Raw genomic sequence first — 20,409 nt, 5'->3', positions numbered from 1 at the left:
ATGAAGTATACCGGAAATAAACAAAGTTGGCTCCCTGCTTCTCGTCTTTTCAGTCGTAACTTATAAAAACTACATAAGTACCAGTTTCGCCGCTATTTTTATTATAAATGTGAATTAGCAGCTCAACACGAGGATACTACGTCAACTTTTGCAGCAACTGAGAAGAAGAAGAAAGATAGACCACCGAACACGGGAGGCAAAACAATGCGCGTCATCGGGACAGGACAAGGTAACGAGCATGCTCAGAACGACTAGAATTAACTTAATAAATTTAAGTTTACATGACAGAGGAATTAAATAGTTTGGAATTAAAATGTGAATAAACCAGCCACTTACATCGGAGTTAAGTTTAATTCCGAATAGAAATTAGCAGTAGGAATTAAGTGTTTACATGGTCGTTTTTCATCAGTTTAAAGCAGAATGAACTTTTATTCAGAATTAAACCGGAATTAAAACTCCCATGTAAACGTAGCAACTGTGTGTAAACGTGCGTTTACATGGTTGTTTTCATTAGTTTGAAACTGCCATGTAAACACACAGATTGTGTCTTTCAGACCTGCTAAACATCAGGATGTTGGCGTAACCATTGCTTCCAGTTGAACCAGTCTACACTTGAAAGATAAAGCTCATGAGGGAGCTGACCTCCCAGACCGTATGACCAGTATCCAGATATCATTTCACATCTGCCAGGATGCATCTTGGAACTTAAAACTTTAAAAGCTTATTTCTGGGGGGACGAGTAAATCAAATGTCATCCTTTAAAAATGGCGTCTCTCTGCTGCCTGTTGGACGAACAAGAGGAAAGTGAAGTATTTTGCGCTGCTGATTAAGAAACTTCTGCACATTAACTCAAGTACTTTTCAACTTTTTTCGCTTTCAAGCCAAAAAAAAAAAAATCCCAATCAGTTCAAGGAATTGTTTGAAAACAGTGAAAATAAACTAATGTGATGAAGACTGTGTGGCCTGCGAAGGGTCTGTTAGTATGAAGGCCGTCACAGCTCCTGGGCATATCGAGTCGTGGGCCTGATGGACTCCCTAAATCAATACACTATCACTTCATCCTCGCTGCTCCACTGTACAACGCTGTGGGAACACAACGACTCCACACACTCTCTCAAGTGCACACACACGCATGCACACTTATCTATTTTTATCTTGAAGGAAGTATTGAAAGCTAGATAAAGTGTACTTCAGGCTGATGGTGATGAATATGCGCCCTCCCCCTTTAATTGATTTCACTGCCTTCCATGTTGAAGGCCAAGGTGGGTCTTCTTCTCTTTGCACACATTCAGCCTTACAGGTGGCTAATGAATGGAATGAGAGTGCTAAACACACACTCTGGCTTTTAATTGACTCCAACTAATAAAAGGACCTTCAGTTTTTACCAGCGAAGTGCAGGAACTTCCCAATGCTTTTGCTTTTTTTCCCTCTTTCTCTCCCACACACCTTTTTATTTTCTCTTTAATCCCTGTTCCACATTTCCGGCGTACCGACAAGCTAAAGCTTATCCAGAAAAACCAAAATCTTTCGTGTTTTCCTCCAGCAAGCAGCTGAAAGTCATGCACTTGTGTGAGAGTGTTTCCTCACACACGCGGAAGCACATAGGTTGGCTCGACGCACGCGATGCCGTTTCTCAGCAAACGACTGCTGAAGTACACAAAAAGAAACGCACACCTCATTACTCATCTGTGTGACAAGTTTTCAAAGAGTCGCAAACATCTCATGTCTCATAAGTCTGCACGCCACACCTCCGACAACAAGCAGAACACAAAAACGCGGGTGGCGGTGTTGAACGCTGTAGCCGCCGAGACAACCTGTTAGTTGTGGTTAAGCTGGTTTTCAGGCAGGTTTTCTCAGAGCGTGAGCATCAATGTGGCAGCCATGTTTCCTGCCAGATTCAGATGACTCAGGATGCTGCAGATCGCAGCAGGTGAAACGACTATAAACTGGTTGAATTGGTTCTGAAGTGAAAAAAGATTACAACGTTTATTGAACAGAAAATGAGGTACAGAATAATCCAAACTGCAATTTGGAGAGACAGTCCAGAGAAGTCTGGAATGCTCTACCGGAGTCTCTCGCATAAGGGCGTCAATTGTCTGCCCTTAATCCATGTTATTCTAAACAAGAAGTATCTGTTGTTAGCTGTAACCCTCTTCAAGGAAGAGAGTGTTGTAACTAATCAGATCCCAGATGTCTGAATGCAGACATGTCAGATCTCTACACATTGCTGTGTCTGTAAAGGGGAATAAGCAGACACTGTGTAACTAAACATTAAGTTCTTAAGTTCATCATGACCTTTTCAGAAAGCCCACAAAGCCATAATCAGAAATGGATATACGCTAGGACTATGAAATATATGAAAATCTAAGTCAGAACATAAAATTTCCACGACAATAGGTTAAAAAATGTCATTTGAAGTGAAAAATTACAATTTTTTTTTAAGCAGTCAGAGAAGTATGAGGCATGACACCAATCGCCTGCCTGGAACCAGGGTGGATTCATGCTTCTTTGCTGGTTCTGAGCCGACCATCTGCATCAGACCAGAAAGCGTTGGTGATGCTGCAGGAAGACCACCCTCAGTTTCCTGTTCTTAGCTGACAGGATCTGCTTCTTCTTCTGCTACTGCAGCTCATCTGCTTCAAGGTTTTATTTGTTTATTTTTATATTTATCCCCATTAGCTGCAGCCAACACCTGTCACTAAGTCCATTTAAGTACAATCAAACATCCGTTATACATAAAAACAACAAGGGAAATAATAACTTATGAGAAGAGCAATCTGATTGGCTGAGCAGTGTAGATCTAAGTAAACTGCTCTGTTAGAGATCAGTGTGAGGGACCGAGCCGAAAAACCAGAGAAATATGTCCACATTTATTTAACAAAAATATCTAAATAAATCTTTTAATGGAATAACTTTGGGCCCATAAAAGAGGTAAAAGAAACAAACTTCAACATAGGCATTAATGTAAGGAACTCAAACACTGACACACACACACAAGGGACACATGTATACACTGTCTGATCAGGCCATTTTGACACACATAAACTTAACATATCAATATAATGTCACATGTAACTTGTTAAGACAATAAAATAAACAATCTGGGATTCCTAAATAATGCAAAACACAAGTGAAAAAACGATCAATAGAAGAACCTAAACCTCTCCTACACTTCCCTCCTAAAGAAGATGGTTCTGACCAATCAGGCCTCAGCCTGATTTAAGGAGCTCCAGTGGCGCCAGGACTCTTTCCTTTGGCAGGATTGGGAACTCCAAACAGGAACTGGCCACTCAAAAAGAAAGTAAATTAACTGAAAGCAAATTAACAAGGTTACAAAACAAGTTAACTAAACGTGTGCACCCAGTTAGTTTAACCCCCATGTTAACCCAGCTAATAAAAATATGAAAAATGATCGTGTATCGTTCAGGTGTTTACATAACTAATTGAGAAAAAAAGAAAGTTACCTGACCTTTACTGTGTGGCAGCTCATGCTGCCATCACAATTAGACTGAGCATTAACGGCGTGTTCAGACCAAACGCGTTTTGAGCGTCGAAAATGCTGGTCACTGAACTGCCACTTTTGTGTCCGACGCCCAAAACGCTCCCAACGCTCCTGCCGCGTCTGCCACTTGTGTCTGGAGTGAGCGGCAAACGCAGCAGAAAAGAGAGGAGGGAGGCGGCGCTTTCCTTCCGGTCAGTTTGAATGATGGCGGATTCAGTAGAGAGATGGCATGGTTTTATTTAATAAATAAAGACGTTGTCGTAGGGCAGTGATAGTCAGTGTTAATGCAACAAGAGCCGCGCTCAGCAGAGAGCCACCGCCGCCCCTAAACAAAGCGTTGCTAGGCAAAGCGTTGCCAAATCAGTAACATTCAGCTTTTTAGCAAGGAATGGTTATCGTAAATATTGCACGGAGTAATGGCGTCTCAGCCCCGTGTCTGGGTTCACCACAGGAATCCTCCAGGAGCTGCAAGCTGATCGCTCTGATTGGTTGACGCCCCGCGTCAAGCGGCCAAAGTTCAGCTTTGTCCATCTCTGGCTTTTGACACGCGTTCCGCGCAGAACGCCAACGCCCAAAACTCTCAAAACGTGACACGAGAAAGCTCGACGCCCCCTTGCCGCGCCTCCCCGTAGACTTTACATTGAAACCTGCCGCTCTTGACGCTCTTGACGCTCAAAACGCGTTTGGTCCGAACACACCTTAAGGCATCATCCTCAATGTGAAAGCATCAAGTTTCCGTTGTGTGCCAGTGTACATGCGTCTGCACGTGCTCAGATGCCATATCTTATGTAACACATGCACTGATTTTGTAGACAGACACGCACTGAACAGCTCCTGTACCGGGCTGCACAACAAGTGCATTCACCTGCACCCCCCACCAACAGCTCGACGTGTCTGTTCCATGTGCTTTTTGCTAATAGTGTTGGAGGAACATGCACAGCAACAATAGAGCCTCCAGCTCGTCTCTCTGCCCCCCCTCACACACACACACACACACTCATGCACTCTATTGTGGGGTAATCTCACGCTGCCCAGATAAGTGGGTCACTATTTGTGCAGGCTGCATACGCCGGTGCACCCATAAATGCGTCATTTTTATGTTTACGGCTCCGTGGAGGCAGTGTGGGGCTTTAACGTGTGCAGGGAATGCATGAGTGTGTGTGTGTGTGTGTGAGTTGTAAAGGATGGATGTGTTGTGTGGCAGAGAGGGTCCACTAGGGAGTTGGGAGTGGTGATGGTGTTGTTATGGAAGAGGTTGCTAAGGAGTCGGCTGGTGGGCGGGAGCTTTTCAGTGATTAGCGCTGATGACACAATGAAAGTGACAAGGCAGAAGGACCTAATTGCATCCTTCTTGTCTTCAGTGATTTGGGACAGTTTTTCCGTCCCGCCTCTCTGTTTTGGGTTGGAGCGTCTCGCAACAGTTTGACTCGCCGTCTTTTAGTCTTTCCATGTTTTTCTTGTTTGTTTGCCCCCAAGGGTTGTTGTCTTAAAAATAGAGCCCTGCCTGACACGGGGCAGGGTCGGATGGATGGATGGAGGGAGGGGGGGTGGAGGGATAGAGGTACATAGATGGACATACAGTACACAGTGTGAAGGAAGGACAACGGTGAGCTGCAGGAGCTCGGCTTCCAGCGAGCATTTTGGTCGTTTCCACAGGCGTGATTGATGTCAGAGTTAGATTGTTTGGCTAATTGGCGGCGGGCCTCCTCGTGTTAGCTGATTGGCTACCTCTCATTTTGTGTGTCTAAAGGTTGGAAACTATTAGCGTCACTTTCTTTGACCCTGTTGTCTCAGCAGATCTGTTTATGCTTTCTTTTCTTCTTCTAGGAAATCGGCCATGTACTGACAGGAGGCTCGGACAGATCGCAGACTAACAGCCCCCCTGCCAAGATGAGCCTAGTTAACTACAGGTAAGTGTGTGTAGAGGTTTATGATTGTAGATGGATCATAAAGCAGGATGCAGCGGAGTGTTAGAGGCGAGGATTAACACTCCAGTCTTTGTTTGACAGCCTGACACACTGACTGGATTAAACAGCCTCATGGGTGTGTGACAGCCTTTGTATGAAAGTGTGTGTGGATGTCGTGTGATGTTGTTGGTAGAATAAACAAGGCAGCTAAATTTCTGAGGCCAAAACTAAAACAACATTTGACAAAGTGTCTCTTTGAGATATAGATACGAGTCTCGCTTTAGATGGAACTTGTTAGCAGTGAGTGATAATCTTAGTTATACATCGCTGTTTCACAATGAGATGAGAAGTTAGAATAAAAGATGTATTTTGCTTTCATTTTAATCTCTCAGTATTTTTTAAATAGAAATGCTTGTTTCACCTCTTATAGTCCCAAATGAGATAGCTAAAATAAATGAGGGTATATTGTCACAACTATAAGAGCTAAACGTATAATCGTGGTCTCAAAAGAAAACTGACAAACAAGAGATTATAGCAGAAGTGTCAGACTCAAGATATGTGTTATTGTGTCACAGTTAAATTCTCCTGATACACAGTAGAAAATGTTCATTATTGTCTCCTAAAAAACAAAAAAAAAAACACATTACTTTTAATGTAAACCAGATGCCAGCCCAATTCATGTCGGCATTAGTCAAATCAAATCAAACTTTATTTATAAAGCACTTTTTCTACAATAAAACGCAACACAAAGTGCTTTACATGATATAAAAAGCAAACACAACAAAGAAAATTCATCAGCCCCTCCCTTCTCACATTCAGACGCATGCACACTCATACACACACCCAAACAACATCAATTTCAACAGTACTCTTAAACATTACGGATGCACCTACCTAGTTATTTATTGCTGAGCACAGATGAGCCTGGTAAGGAACACCATCGCAGGAGCCATCTGCACCAGGAGTCGATCAGACCACTGTATCAATGTCTGATTAATTACTTTGCAAGCTAAAGAAGTGCATCTGAGCAGGTTTAGAAACATTTTTCTTGAAGTGTTAAGCAGGTAAATATCAGAGGATTTTTATTTTGATAGCTGACACCTCTGTCAGTCGTCAGGAGAATCAAGAGAAGGACTTTAAGGCCCAGAACTCCACATCACCAAGTGGACAATACCGCACAGAGTGCAATACAATAACACTGAGCAGAGAATAACCCCCAACCTCACCTTACAAACAACATGAGGAGCCAAAAATTACTGACTGCCAAAGTATATCATGGAAAGGCTGAATACTTTGCGATAAAACCCCTTTTATTGTAATGGAAACTATTAGGACCCCAAGGAGTCACTTCAGTTAAAGTCAGATTTTTAGGAGAACATTAGCGCAGCTGTTTTGAAGTGAAATAAAACTTCTGACCACGAAGCAGCAGAACTTAGAGCTGCTCTCTGATGATGTGTTTTCTTTTCTTTTTTTTTAGTTGTTCACTAGTCCTTGGCCCACAGTGATGGTACTGTAGTCAGAGTGGTCTCTGTTTGCATATGATGTTTGTGTGGTTTGCTTGATGAGACGTTAGCAGAAGCTGTAAAGTGGACGGTGCTGTTTTCATGTTTTTGTTGCATTCCTAATAGAGATGTCCGATGCCATCTATCTATTCATCCATTCTCTGCTGCTTATCTGGAGTCGGATCTCGGGGGCAGCAGCCTTAGTATGGAATCCCAGACTTCCCTCTCCCCAGCCATGTTTGCAAACTCTGCAGGGGGGATCTCAAGTAGTTCCCAGGCCACCAGAGAGATATTTTCCCTCCAGCGTGTCCTGGGTCTTCCCCGGGGTCTCCTCCCAGAGGGACGTGCCTGGAACACCTCACCAGGGAGGCGTCCAGGAGGCATCCTAACCAGATTCCCGAACCACCTCAACTGGTTCCTCTCGATGAGGAGGAGCAGCGGCTCTACTCTGAGCCCCTCCCAGATGACCGAGCTCCTCACCCTATATCTAAGGGAGAGCCCGGCCACCCTGCGGAGGAAACTTATTTCAGCCGCCTGTATACGAGATCTTGTCAGGACCCACAGCTCATGACCATAGGTGAGGGTAGGAACGTAGATCGTAAATCGAGAGCTTTGCCTTCTGGCTCAGCTCCTTCTTCACCACGACAGACCGGCGCAGAGTCCGCATTACTGCAGACGCCGCACCGATCCGTCTGTCGATCTCGCGCTCCATCCTTCCCTCACTCGTGAACAAGACCCCGAGATATTTAAACTCCTCCACTTGAGGCAGGACCTGACCCCCGACCCGGAGAGGGCAATCCACCCTATTCCGGCTGAGGACCATGGTCTCAGATTTGGAGGTGCTGATTCTCATCCCAGCCGCTTCACACTCGGCCGCGAATCACTCAAGCGAGAGTTGGAGATCACGACCAGATGAAGCCAACAGGACCACGTCATCTGCAAAAAGCAGAGACCCAATCCTGAGGCCACCAAGTCGGATCCCCTCAACACCTCGGCTGCGCCTAGAAATTCTGTCCATAAAAGAACAGAATCGGTGATAAAGGGCAGCCTTGGCGGAGTCCAACCCTCACCGGAAACGAATCCGACTTACTACCGGCAATGCAGACCAAGCTCTGACACCTGTCGTACAGGGACCGGACAGCTCGTACAAGGGGATCCAGTACTCCATACTAGCAGAGTACCCCCCACAGGAGTCCCCGGGGGACACGGTCGAACGCCTTCTCCACGGCCACAAAGCACATGTAGACTGGTTGGGCAAACTTCAATGCCCCCTCCAGGATCCCAAAGAGGGTATAGAGCTGGTCCACTGTTCAAGGACAGAAACCACACTGCTCCTCCTCAATCCGAGATCCTCAATCCTCTCCAGGACCCCCCCAAAAGACCTTTCCAGGGAGGCTAAGGAGTGTGCAAAATTGCAAAATGCAAAATTGGAAATGATTAGTATTGGTTTTTACTTGTTTAAAGATGCATTATGTAACTTTCTGACCAAGAAGCAAACTCCAGTGGGTAAGAGTGAAGCCGATGTGGAAGTGCATAAAACTGCAGTTCTGGTTGGACCTTAGGGGCTCCAAAACAGAACAAATCCCCACAGACTCCCATGTTAAAAAGACCAACTTTATGACATAAATAAACATGTTTACAGCCTGGTACAAAAAAACATTTTCAGGTCAAGGTTACCTTCATGACAACTGTGGGGGGAGTGACATTCTTTTGTAACTCCCACATTTAAAGTAATTTAGAATTTGGCATTTTGAAGTTGGTCTTTTGAACATGAGAGTCTGAGATTTGCTCTGTTTTGGAGCCCCTAGTGGATGAAGATGGAACTGCAGGTTTTGGCACTTTGCATAGATTTAACTTGTCACTTGGTCTTCCCATCATTTTTTTTCCTGCATGTTAGGATTGCTGCTTCCTAGCGAGTGCACATCTGTACCGCATGCTCTTCATGCAGAACAGGTTAAACCTACAGTACATGCTAATGTGCGGCATATGAGTGTGTGCAAATATCTCCGTGTCACATGCAGCCCTCTACCTTGATGAAATTCCTATCTGCCATTTTTCATCTCTGCCTCCAAGCTGTCAGTCACACGGTAGCCATGGCAACATTTAAATCCTCCTGTACAACCCCTTTACCTGTCTCATCCTGCAAAGCCATGACAAGAGTGCAGATGATTTCATGCGTATCCTCCACCAGCAAGCGATTTTTCTGATTAAAGAGCGGCCCTCTTTGGAAATAACTGTGGAGAGAATCGCAGGTGACAGATGGTGATTTTTCAGAGTTTTACAGTACAGTGGTGCCTTGACAGCACTGTGATACAATGGAGGCATGGCTTTCTACAGATAGTTTGCCATGGTAACAGATGGTTGGCAGTTGAAGAAACCACGGTAAGCGAGCGAAGGGACACGTTTTCCGGGGTCTCGGCCACGGGTTTGTCAGGCGCTCGGCCTCCGTCGGTGTAGAGGAAGTCAACCAAGAGTGGGAGGTCCATCTGTCTCACTCCTTGTTGCTCTTTTTTTTTTTTTATCCCTCCCACTGTCCCCCATCTCTCATTCCTCCCTCCTCCAATTGCAATGCCTCTGTTTGTTTGTGTTTGTGTCAGTGGGATGCTAAAATGGGTGAGCGGAGCTATTCTGCATATTAGCGTGCAGCGCTAACAAGCTACGGCTGCCTCTGATGAGCTTGTTTGTGCCACAGTTTGTTTTTTATACAAATGTAAATTGGCTGAAGCTTCCTGCGTGTTTGTTTCTACCACACACAATGTGCGAGTGCATTTCCATCTCCAAAAAAATAACCATTCACCTGTGTGTTAGTGCACGCATCCTATCCTGTTCTGATTGTTTATCATCACTAAAGTAAATCCAGACTGCTTCTGTGAGTTTGCAAGTGTGTGTGTGTGTGTGTGTGTGTGTGTGTGCTAAACACAGGCTTTGCACATGTGTAATTTAAATGTAACTGTGTTGTCTAATAGATGTAAATGTGATGCATGTGTGTATCTGAATTTTCAATTTAGAGGAATGTGACTGATGGTGTTTGTGAACATGCAATAGATGTGGCAATAAGAATGCAAATTGGATGTGTGTGCATGCAGACGTGTGCGCGTACAGTATGTGTGTGTGACCCTGGCAGAGGTTAACGAGAGCAGCATGACAGTGACAGAAGAGTGTGTTATAATGATCCCAGCAAGTCCTTGGGTTTGTGCACGTTTGCAAAACACATAAACCTTGAACCAAAGTGCTTTTCTTCTTAAACTTGTTTGGTTTTCTTTTCTTTTTGCTTTTACTCATACAGGCGATTATTTTAACTTTGTTGAAAAGCTCCTTTAGAACAGAAAGTATATATTGTCCTATATTTCATTGTCCTCCAAAGTATTAAAAGTGGAGAAAACTCTCCTTTGTGAACTTAACCAGATATTGTCACCCTCTGCATGGCCAGTTGTGACTCTCCCTCCCCTGCAGCTCAAATCCCATTTCATATTCTGTCACCACACTGGTCCTTCCTGTCTTAAATCAATCCTTGCCCACCTTTGTTTGTGTTTTTTTATTTCTCACATTCTTCCCCTGCTCTTTAGGTCACACCTTTGTGGAAATGGTCTCTACTGACCGTGTTGTGCTGCAGGCTTGTATTGCTCTGGTGCTAAAAAAAATTGAAGGAGTTGATTCCCCTTTTGGAGAATTTTCTTTCTTTCTTTCTTTTTTTTTTCCTTTTTAATGGTCTTTTCTTTATTGACCTCATCAAAGTCTTAAGTTTTAGTTCTTCATTAAATTAAACTTGTAGAAACATCTGCTCAGACTTTTATTCTCTACTGTTGTTTTTACAATTTAGTTGAAGAGAAATAGCCCCAAAGGCACTAGAGCACATAAACAGAAGGATTTCTAGTGGATGGATGAAACCACTGAGGATGTCAGCCACTGATTTGCATTGGAAGCACATTAAAGCCTCGAAAAAGGCTGTATAGTTGATGACATCCTCTTTATTTGGAGCCAGGGCCGTCCGGTTATGGATTAGTTATGGAATGTTTTCATATTTCTCTTTGAATAAAGCTGCAATTCCAGTGGATAAAAAAGCAGCCCTAATCATGATGCTTCTACCACCATGCTTTACCATCTACAGGCTTTTTGACGATGTTTCTTGTTTTTACACCTATTACACATTTTGAAATTGTGACCAAATGTTCAAATTTCGTTTCATTAAACCATATTACATTTTTATATTGTTTTTTGGAGACCTTAAGGATTTTCTTTGCAATTTTAGCTGAATGTGATTGTCTGACTTTATAAGAAATTGTCTTTATGTATGATTTGTTAGCCCATAACTTATAGAGAATACAGAAAAAACGCTTGCACAAACCTTATTTACCATTAAGTCCTGTGTTCAGTATATTCATTGACCTGGAAAGCTCTTTGTAGCTTCTTCTGTCTGATATTTTTAAACAATTAAATCCCTCTAATCATTTGTATTGGGCGCAGATGAGTAAAGGTCAGTAGGTGGGGAAAGTTTTGGAATAATTTGTCATGGTCCTGTTTTTCTTTTGTTGTTTTTACGTTGCAACCAACTTGGCATTTTAATTGGGCTAATTTCAGTGCCCTTCATATGCGAGAATATCACATCAAGGGAATCAAAACTGGAGACTATTCAGAAAATAAACTTTTATTTGGAGGTAAAAGACAAAAGACACCAGGATCCCTCGAGTCTGTGTTGGTCTAATTAACTAAAGAACAAGCCCTAATTAAACTAAGTTGAGAAGTCATTAAAGCAGGGGAACAAACAGCTTTGGTAAATGCTCAACTGGAAAATGAGGACAAAATTTTAAGGTATCTGTAGTTTAAGGTACCGATAAATTAACTAATCTGTCTGTCTGGTTGGCAACCACACCGGCCAATTATCAAACCAGTATACTTTTTCTTTAAAAAACTAGCATCTACATACAAACTGTGCTGTTTATTTATACAACATGTCTATTTATGCCGTTTCCTGTATATTTGGCAGCATGCCTTACTAGAGAATGAACCAAACCAACTTAAAGCCAAAAGCAACCCTTTTCCTGTTTATCTTGTGCTGCATTGTCCTTGATTATCTGCTGCTAAAAGCAACAGATCAGGACCTTGCCGAGACTATTGGAGAAACTCGTCGTGTTTCATCTCGATCTGCTCTTCTATCTGTCTCCCTTTTATCTTCTGCTCTTTTCTTTCCTCCGCCAGCTAGATTGGGTAGACTAGAAGCAGCCAGATAAGAGGTGAAGTAGCCACCTGAGTCCCAGTCCCACACACACACACACACACACATTCGCCCACATCATTACGTTTGGCAGGGCTACCTGTAAGCTAATTTGTATCCCTATCTGTGTAGCCTGGAGGAAAATGCTAATGGCTTTGGAGGAGTTTGCACATGAAAAGGTTGTGAGCATGTGTTTTAATCAGAGGTTTTACTGTTGTTGGCAGCAGACCGTTCACATCCTGATTTGTTGTGTACTTTCTTGACAGCAGTTTGACGAGGACAGTTGAGCTCCCAGGTGATCGGGGCCCGCTGGGAATCCATGTGGTCCCCTACTGCTCCTCTCTCAGTGGACGGTAAGCACGCTTACAAGCTCATATAGTGACATTATTAAGGACAGGCAGATGGTAGTGTTTTACTTATTTAGAAAAGAAAAGCAGAGAATATTTATGTTTTGGCATCCATTCGTATGTGTGTTTACTGCGATGTGGCTAAATTTGTGTCACCAGAACTCTGGGCCTCCACATAAAAGGCATTGAGGAAAACAGTCGTTCCAAGAGAGAGAATATCTTCAGGGAAGATGAATGTATCGTCCAAATCAACGACACGCCACTCCTGGACAAAACCTTCACACAGTAAGCAGCTCAGTGTGGATGAAACTGATCACAGTCTGTTGTCGTTACTAATGCTAGTTTAAAGATACATCCCTGCTAACCAAAATAAGGATGACCAGCAGGTAATCCAAAATAATATCACATGACCTGGCTGCAGCTTAGATATCCCAGCTAGCCATTGGCTAGCATGAAGTCACTGCTGGGGAAGGGAAGGGAAATTTATTAATACTTTCTATAAAAATTGGAGCCAAGCAACAATCCAGATGATGGAGGGGAAGATCTGGCAGGAAACCAGAGTGATTAAAGATATTTAGCATGTCCTTGTTCCAGACTGCATGGTGAGTTCCAGTATGTCGATCACTTTAAGTCTGGAGTTTAATGAGCAAACAAAAACTCAAACGCAAATGTAAATCTCACACAGCCTGCTGTGCAATCTGAGTGAAGCCAACTGCACACAAAGATGCTTTCCCACATGCTTCATGTGTTCAGACTGTTTTCTCCAGGCCTTAAAACAATGTCATGTATTAAGTTTACAAAATCTGTTTGAATGTATTGTTGATTATATAGTGATTATAAAGCTCCAACTTTAAGGTCTAAGAGGGTTTTTTTGGGGGGCTTAGCCAGAAGAAATGGCATCATTTTGAGTGTTAAAGGTGTTTGTTTTTTTGCTATAAAGATGGTGTTGCATCAAAGCTCTTGTTATTGGTGACTATAGATCATATCCTGACCTGTTTGTCTCCTATCAGAGGTCCTATTTCACCACATCTTTTTCTCCTAATTTCGTCCTGAATGAACAATACTGATTCCTGTCCCCGTGCTTTCTGTGTCCTCCATATTCTTTCCTGTGCTGGAGCTGAATAGTTCTGTTTAACTAGGAGATATCCCACCGCGACGCCTGTTTTGCTGATTGTAGTCAATTAAAGCTGCAATAGGAGCCTGCTGCAAGGTCTCTCCATCTGATAGGGACCACAGTGTCCCAAACCAGCTGGAGGAAACGCTGTGTTCTCGATCCAAACTAAAGTACAGCTCCATTAGCAGCTCACAAGCCTTATTCACCTTCCTCATTGTTTGCTTTCCGAATCTGTGTTCTCCATCTGTCTTCAGCTTTTTTTTCTTCGACGGTTACACAAAGCGGACTAGCCGCTGGATCGCGGTCCTAGTTTCATCATATCCTCTTCCAGATGCGTTGGCAGAAGTGTAGATATTTCTATTCTGATCAGTTTTGCTTTTGTCTGATTGGCTGTAGGTCTCAGGATGTGTTCCGCCAGGCCATGTCGTCCTCCATTGTGCGTCTGGAAGTCCTCCCCGCGGGCAACAAGCCGCACTACGAGAAGAGCCTGATTGGTCAGCTTTTTACCGGCGATGGAAAAGAGTCCCCTGCAAAAGGACGGAGTCCGATGGTAACCCGGGCTCAAGCCAACCCACCACCAGAACCAAAACCAGATTTGAAACAGAACGCCAAAGCAGAAGCCAGGCGGCCAGACGTACGTTCCAAGACACCCGAGCCAGCTCTGCAGAACCAGTCTGGGCCAGCCTCCTTGGAGAGAGGTTCTCCAACACCTCCAGCAAAGGCAGTGAGCTCCTCCCCCAGTCCTAGAAACCACAACCAGAACCCGTTGGCCAGTAAGGGTCCTGCTTTGCCTGGCCTGTCGAACCTTACAAGCAGGAAAGGCGCAAAGAAGCTTAAAATTGAGCTGAAAAAAGGTAAAAGTTCCATCATTTTCTCATTAAATATCTTGTCCACTTATGATTAAGTATTAGAAATAAAAAAAAAAATAGCACACATGAGTATCAGTTGTCCACAAGACGCAAAGTAAGACGCCTGCAGGGCTTTTTATGACGGGGTCAAGACTTTTCACATTGGATCTTGTGATGACGAAGCAAATTTCCTGTTAAGTAAAAGCTCAGGTGTGCTTTGTGTGCCGTGTCCACGCTGCTGTCAGCTTGTTTCTCCCGACATTTATTTCATATTATCACATATTTTACATGGATGCTACATACAGTTTTTTTTATTTCAAGCATTGCTTTAGTTCAGGATTATTGTTAGCTTAAAAAAACACAACAGTTTTAAAACATAAATACTGAGCAAAGTGCTGGAAAAATACACACTGGTCAAAAGTGAACCACTAAAAGTATCCGGTCAGCTGATGTGAGGGAACAAGAAGCAGCGCATTAGCGCCGCTTATCAGACAAATACAGAGCATTGGTGTTAAAAGAATAGAAAACAAATGATTGTTAAAACTGACATACAAATCAACGGGATGCCAGGGAAGTGGCACTAGGACTGGATTGATGTACTCTTACTTCTTTGTACCCTTTTAATGCCCAACATCATATGAAATACATGTTGTTTCTGAGACCTATTGCATCACCTTATGCTAAAAACTTTACTCAAAACCTCTTTGGATATAACCTGGTTTATGTCTTCTGCCCCCTGGTGGATATTTTTTGCACTACAATAATATCTCAGTAACATGCAAGCAAAGTAAAATTACTTTTTTATTCTATATTTCCAACAGGTAGCTGCATTTTTAATGATTTAAACTCTTCCAATGCTAGCTTGATGATTTCCTGCTAATTGTGAGTAGCAGTAATCACGGCAGGAAGTATTAAAGGCATGGATTATATTTGGTTTGGAGATAAAACTTGACTTTGATTTAGATGAAGCAATGCGACAAAAAACTGGATCTGACTGACTGCTGGCCGGTCCAGCTCTAAACCTCTTGCTTCACTGTTTATTTTTTTTTCACATTTTATGGGACGCTTACTGAGGTAACCAATAGTCATTTCTTTTCTATTGGTTGTCTTTTCGGAATTTCTCGATTGGCTTTATTTTTTTTTAAGGCTATGCTGCTATTTTTTTGGAATTCGAGTCTCCTTTGACGGATGTCCTGCTAGTTTGTAATCGTAGTCATTTACAACTAAGCAGCAGCTCCTCAAAACTTTTTTCATTTCAACTCAAAGCCTGATCCAGATCATTTCATTCAGAAAACAAAAGAACTTTTCATTCTGACCATTTGTTCATTTCTCAGATTTCCAGGCCATCTAGAAACCCTGTGTGTGTGTGTGTGTGTGTGTGTGTGTGTGTGTGTGTGTGTGTGTGTGTGTGTGTGTGTGTGTGTGTGTGTGTGTGTGTGTGTGTGTGTGTGTGTGTGTGTGCGTGCGTGCGTGCGTTTTTTAAATCAGCGTGGCATTGCAGCCTTCTTATCTCTCATCCTTCAGTGCTGGAGTGTTGTTGATGTGTTGATCGCAGGGGAATAGGTTCTTATGATTGTGAATGAACTCTGTTCTTGTAACCTGTAACGTCGTGTGGACACTGAAAGCATAAATGTGATTGGGCGACATGCACACACCCACACACACTCGCTAGCGACAGGTATACGAGCACAGCGAGACACCCTGATGAATGGATAGGAGAAATTGGGCTCCACACTCGCCAGCTTCAGCTGAAAGCCCTTTTTACTACTGTCATTGTTTGCTTCTTTTCATTTCTTCTCCTTTTTCCTCCATCTTTCTTTTGTTTGATTTTTTTTCTCCTCTCTCCTGTCTCCTATCCCTTTCACTCGATGCAAGATCAGAGGAGAGGATATTATTGGGTTTCTAACACCCTCTCCCTCGGCAACAGGCTCTTTCTCTCTGAGATTGACAGGTGGGGAGGTTTAGGTGCGCTAATGTAGGGCAGGCAGAGGCTTAGCTTGGAGACCAGATAGCATCGTTCACCGCCTTTAGTATGCTACGCCGGCTTTGCTCTCCCCGCGCACACACCCACACACAGTCTCACACAGAGCGTGGCACATTTCACTCATGGCTTGGGGCTTGTGAGGCCGTGAAAAAGGGAGAGGGTGGGGGCTCTGGGGGGTTGGTGTTTCATGCACATGTGTGGGGCCTCAGAAAGCACACACACGCATTGTAAATGAATGCAGACAGCGAGTCAACGTAGGCTAGCAAGCACTAAGAAAATCTTTGTGGAAATCACATCGCCTCCCCAGGGACGGATGCCAGAAAGGAGGGAAAAAAATGTCTTTTAGGTTCTTCTCTTCCTCTCTTTTCCATCTTCTCCCTCTACTTCCCTTCATCAGCCACCGTTCAGCCTGCTCACACGTGAAATTAAAGGCAGAGTCTGTCTAATCCGGCTAGGACACAAGCTTTCTCCCGAAGGCTCAGAGGCTGAGCCAGGCAACGAACCCCCAGAGGAAAACAGGCTCTTAAATAGTAGTTAATGTAGAGGACTATGCTAAAACCACCGACTGGACTCAGCAGGACTCCAGAGGAAGAGCGAGGTGGAAACTCTAGACGGAAATTGACAGAAAATGGAAATGAGAGGAAAAAATTCAATTAAAATTGAATTAAAAAGTCATAAAATTCATAATGAAGTCTCATTTTCTGGGGGCATGAATCTCCCTAATGCACACTGTGATGCGGCCTCGCTGTCTTCCTCCAGGTGCAGAAGGTCTGGGCTTTACCGTGGTAACCAGGGACTCCTCTATCCACGGACCAGGGCCAATTTTGGTGAAGAATATCCTGCCACGCGGTGCTGCAGTGGATGATGGCCGCCTGCAGCCTGGAGACCGCATCCTGGAGGTAAAACCCACCTCATTCTTGTGATATTCAACCAACAATAACAGATGGAGCCAAAACAAAGCACATCACAATCATTACTTGTAGGATTTAGAGCTCGGCGAGCCCCCTACTGGCCGAACACGGTCAAACCTTTTCTTTTTTTTTTTTTCCGTCATGAAACCACTTCACCTCTGAACTGATTGGATGTTTTACATGTTTATATCACGATAAACATGTTATTTCTCATTTTTAAATGTTGCAGAATTAGTTGAAAACAAAAAATAGTCTGATTTTAGACCCATGCAGGGAGGGGAAAAATGAAAAATGGGATCCCAAGTGTTTTTTTGGCTCCTGTTTCATATGTTTCCTCATCATGCAGATAATTGTGGTGGCTTCCCTGCAGCCACACTGTTTGCTTCTCACATCCTGAGACCATTACGGCAACAAAGGCACAAATTATTAAGAGGAGCCACACTCTGCTGGAGATTTTTCTCAAGGAAAACCATCGATACGTTTAAGGATAGAAAGTTCTGATGCTCAAGCAGACGTAGCTGCGTCTGATCCTCCACTATGTTAGTACAAAGCTCTGCCAGTGGATAATACACTCTGCTTTAATCTACTCCTGTGTGTGTCTTGTATTTTCTTTGTGTGTGTGTGTAGGTGAACGGAGTAGACATGACAGGCCGCAGCCAGGAGGAACTCGTGGCCATGCTGCGCAGCACCAAGCAGGGCGAGAGCGTGCATGTGGTGGTAGCGCGGCAGGAGGACATCTTCCTGCCGCGGGAGCTGGTAAGACAGTGTGAACGCACAACAACACAGCACGCATGTCCTCACACAGTCTGCTCTACCCTCACACGATGTCCCTTGACTCGTTTTTTCATCATTTTTCATCTCTAGCTCTCTTTTTTTTTTAACACCTCCCCCCCCACCAACATTTCCTCCACATTGTACCGTTTTTTCTTCTTCTCCCAAAGGAGCGAACCCCTTTATGTCAGTGCCCTTCTGCCCCACACAAAGGACACACACAAACACACTCGGGGCACGCTTCAGCCATCCTGTCCCTCTCTGGTTTGTTGACACAGCAGCGCCAGAGGAAGTCACACACACACGAGGCGCGGCGAGCCTCGCAGGAAACGCGCGAGTTAAGCGACGGCTTACCTGCAAGACACCGACGGGGTCAGGAGTCATTGTCAGGGGCTGTGAAGCCCACACACTCTCTCATGGGGGGGACATTTAATCAATAAACACACACTTTCAAGCCAGCAAACACACCGCCAGGTGGCCCCTTGAAAAATATCCGATGTTTTCGCCGGTGTGCTTCTGTTCTCGTCCTCCCTGGTCCTCTGTGGTTACTCCGATTACTTCAAAGTGCGGAGAGAGAAACGTGTAGTGACTGATGCATATTCACACCTTGAGTGGATACACACACACACACACACACACAGACACTCTTAAGTCGTAGTCCTTGATAGATACTTGAACACACTTCTTTAAACAGCTAAGTTACTGCTTCCAAAAATAGTTTGCCCTCATTAATGGCCCAGCAGTCTTGGCATAACAAGTGCACTTTGAAGAGCCTCTACTGCCTCCATCTAACACTTGCTTGTATTTGTGCATAAGAGACTTAAAGACTTTTTTTGGGGTGGGGTGAGGTGGTGGAGCCCACACACTCTGGGGGGAGGTGGTAGTTGAAGGAGATATTGAAAGAGAGCTTTTGCTCCTGTCTCTGTTTAGGCTGTTGAAGTTTCTGATGTCCCTGTGAGATCTGGCCCTTATCATCTGTACAGTCCTCCACCTCAAAGATGTTTTCATGGCCCCTGAGCGCGCACACACACACACACACACACACACACACACACACACACACACACACACACACACACACACACACACACACACACACACACACAAGCATTACACAGGTACTCCAGCGGGTCCTGTTGTTGAATTGAAATGTGCTCAGTCAACCTACAAATGCAGGTCTAGGCCCGTTTGAAGTGGACCAAATATAGGTAAGGGGACTACAAAAAAAAAAAAAAAATCGATATCGCATTGCATTGTGGGTAAATACCATAGACTGTATATAAACAGATGGACGGAGCCTCTGTGATGTCACCCATAGGTTTCTGAAGAGCTGAATTGAAGCTCGGTGGGCGGTTCCTACCATCGCCTTGTTGGCAGCATCATGTGTGTCGTCTCGCCTGGAAAATACAAATATGGGCAAAGAGGTGGAGCTAAGAGGGGGGTGGTGAGCGTCATGGTGGATGATTGACATCGAGCGAACTCCGAGCTTTCTGTACCTAAAAGCTAACCGAGCTAACCGTGAGATAACAGGAGCTAACCAGCTAACAGAGGTAAACAGGCTAAAGCTAAGTCAAGTTGTTAACCGGCTAAAAACCGCGGTTGTTCTACGTTCTTCTGACTTGAAGCGGGAGATCGGGTACCTGTCAATCAAAAGGAAACGCCTCTAAATATGCCAAACTTTGAGATTAAGTTACTTTTAAACGGGCGAGTTAGAAAAAAAATCACTTCCCCCCCCCCCCCCACCACAGTTGTCATGAAGGTAAACCTGACCTATTAAACCGAAAATGGATTTTTGAACCAGGCTGTAAACATGTTTATTTCTGCTGTGAAGTTGCTCTTTTTAACATAGAAGTCTATGGGGATTCGCTCTGTTTTGGAGCCCCTAGTGGATGAAGGGGGAACTGCAGTTTTATGCACCTCCGCATAGGCTTCACTTTTAACCGCCGGAGGTTGCCGCTTGGTATTTCTTTAGTATACTTTGCATGAGACAACATAAAAAGCCCAAAACCATGATAGTTTCGTCTCCATGTTTAACTTACAACATTTTGCAAAGTATTCTTTTGCTAAATACTAGCGCAGCGCCACCTTTGGTGGGAATGGGGATAAGTTATCGTAAAGGTTTGACATGTTTGACCAAAGTGCAGCATGAATGCAGTCTCGGTCTGAATGGATACAACCCCCTACAACTGAGCCTAGTCGGACCGAGTCTAGCTGACTATCCTGATGTGAATGCACCCTAAAACCAAACCTCTGCATATGTGAGTTGCTTCCTCCAGCTCCCGGCGCTGCAGATGTTGCACTACACCCTATA

The 20,409-nt window shown here is 44.0% G+C and overlaps 1 protein-coding gene across 1 annotated transcript in view; it reads left to right on the top strand.

Moving 5' to 3' along the window:
* The window catches only part of pard3ba (par-3 family cell polarity regulator beta a), a gene marked incomplete at both ends in the record, with an annotated part of 221,277 nt that overhangs the window by 63,110 nt on the left and 137,758 nt on the right, over nucleotides 1-20,409 (top strand). The window contains 6 exons of the mRNA XM_079264124.1: nucleotides 5,330-5,412; nucleotides 12,390-12,476; nucleotides 12,630-12,755; nucleotides 13,981-14,438; nucleotides 17,176-17,315; nucleotides 17,955-18,083. Coding sequence (XP_079120250.1) covers nucleotides 5,330-5,412; nucleotides 12,390-12,476; nucleotides 12,630-12,755; nucleotides 13,981-14,438; nucleotides 17,176-17,315; nucleotides 17,955-18,083 — 1,023 coding nt within the window. The remainder of the gene's footprint in view (nucleotides 1-5,329; nucleotides 5,413-12,389; nucleotides 12,477-12,629; nucleotides 12,756-13,980; nucleotides 14,439-17,175; nucleotides 17,316-17,954; nucleotides 18,084-20,409) is intronic.

Source organism: Telmatherina bonti, assembly GCF_933228915.1.
Source record: "Telmatherina bonti genome assembly, chromosome: 24".
Classification (NCBI taxonomy): Eukaryota; Metazoa; Chordata; class Actinopteri; order Atheriniformes; family Telmatherinidae; genus Telmatherina; species Telmatherina bonti.
The sequence above is the reverse complement of the archived record's forward strand: the minus strand, read 5'-3'. Positions and strand labels throughout refer to the sequence as shown.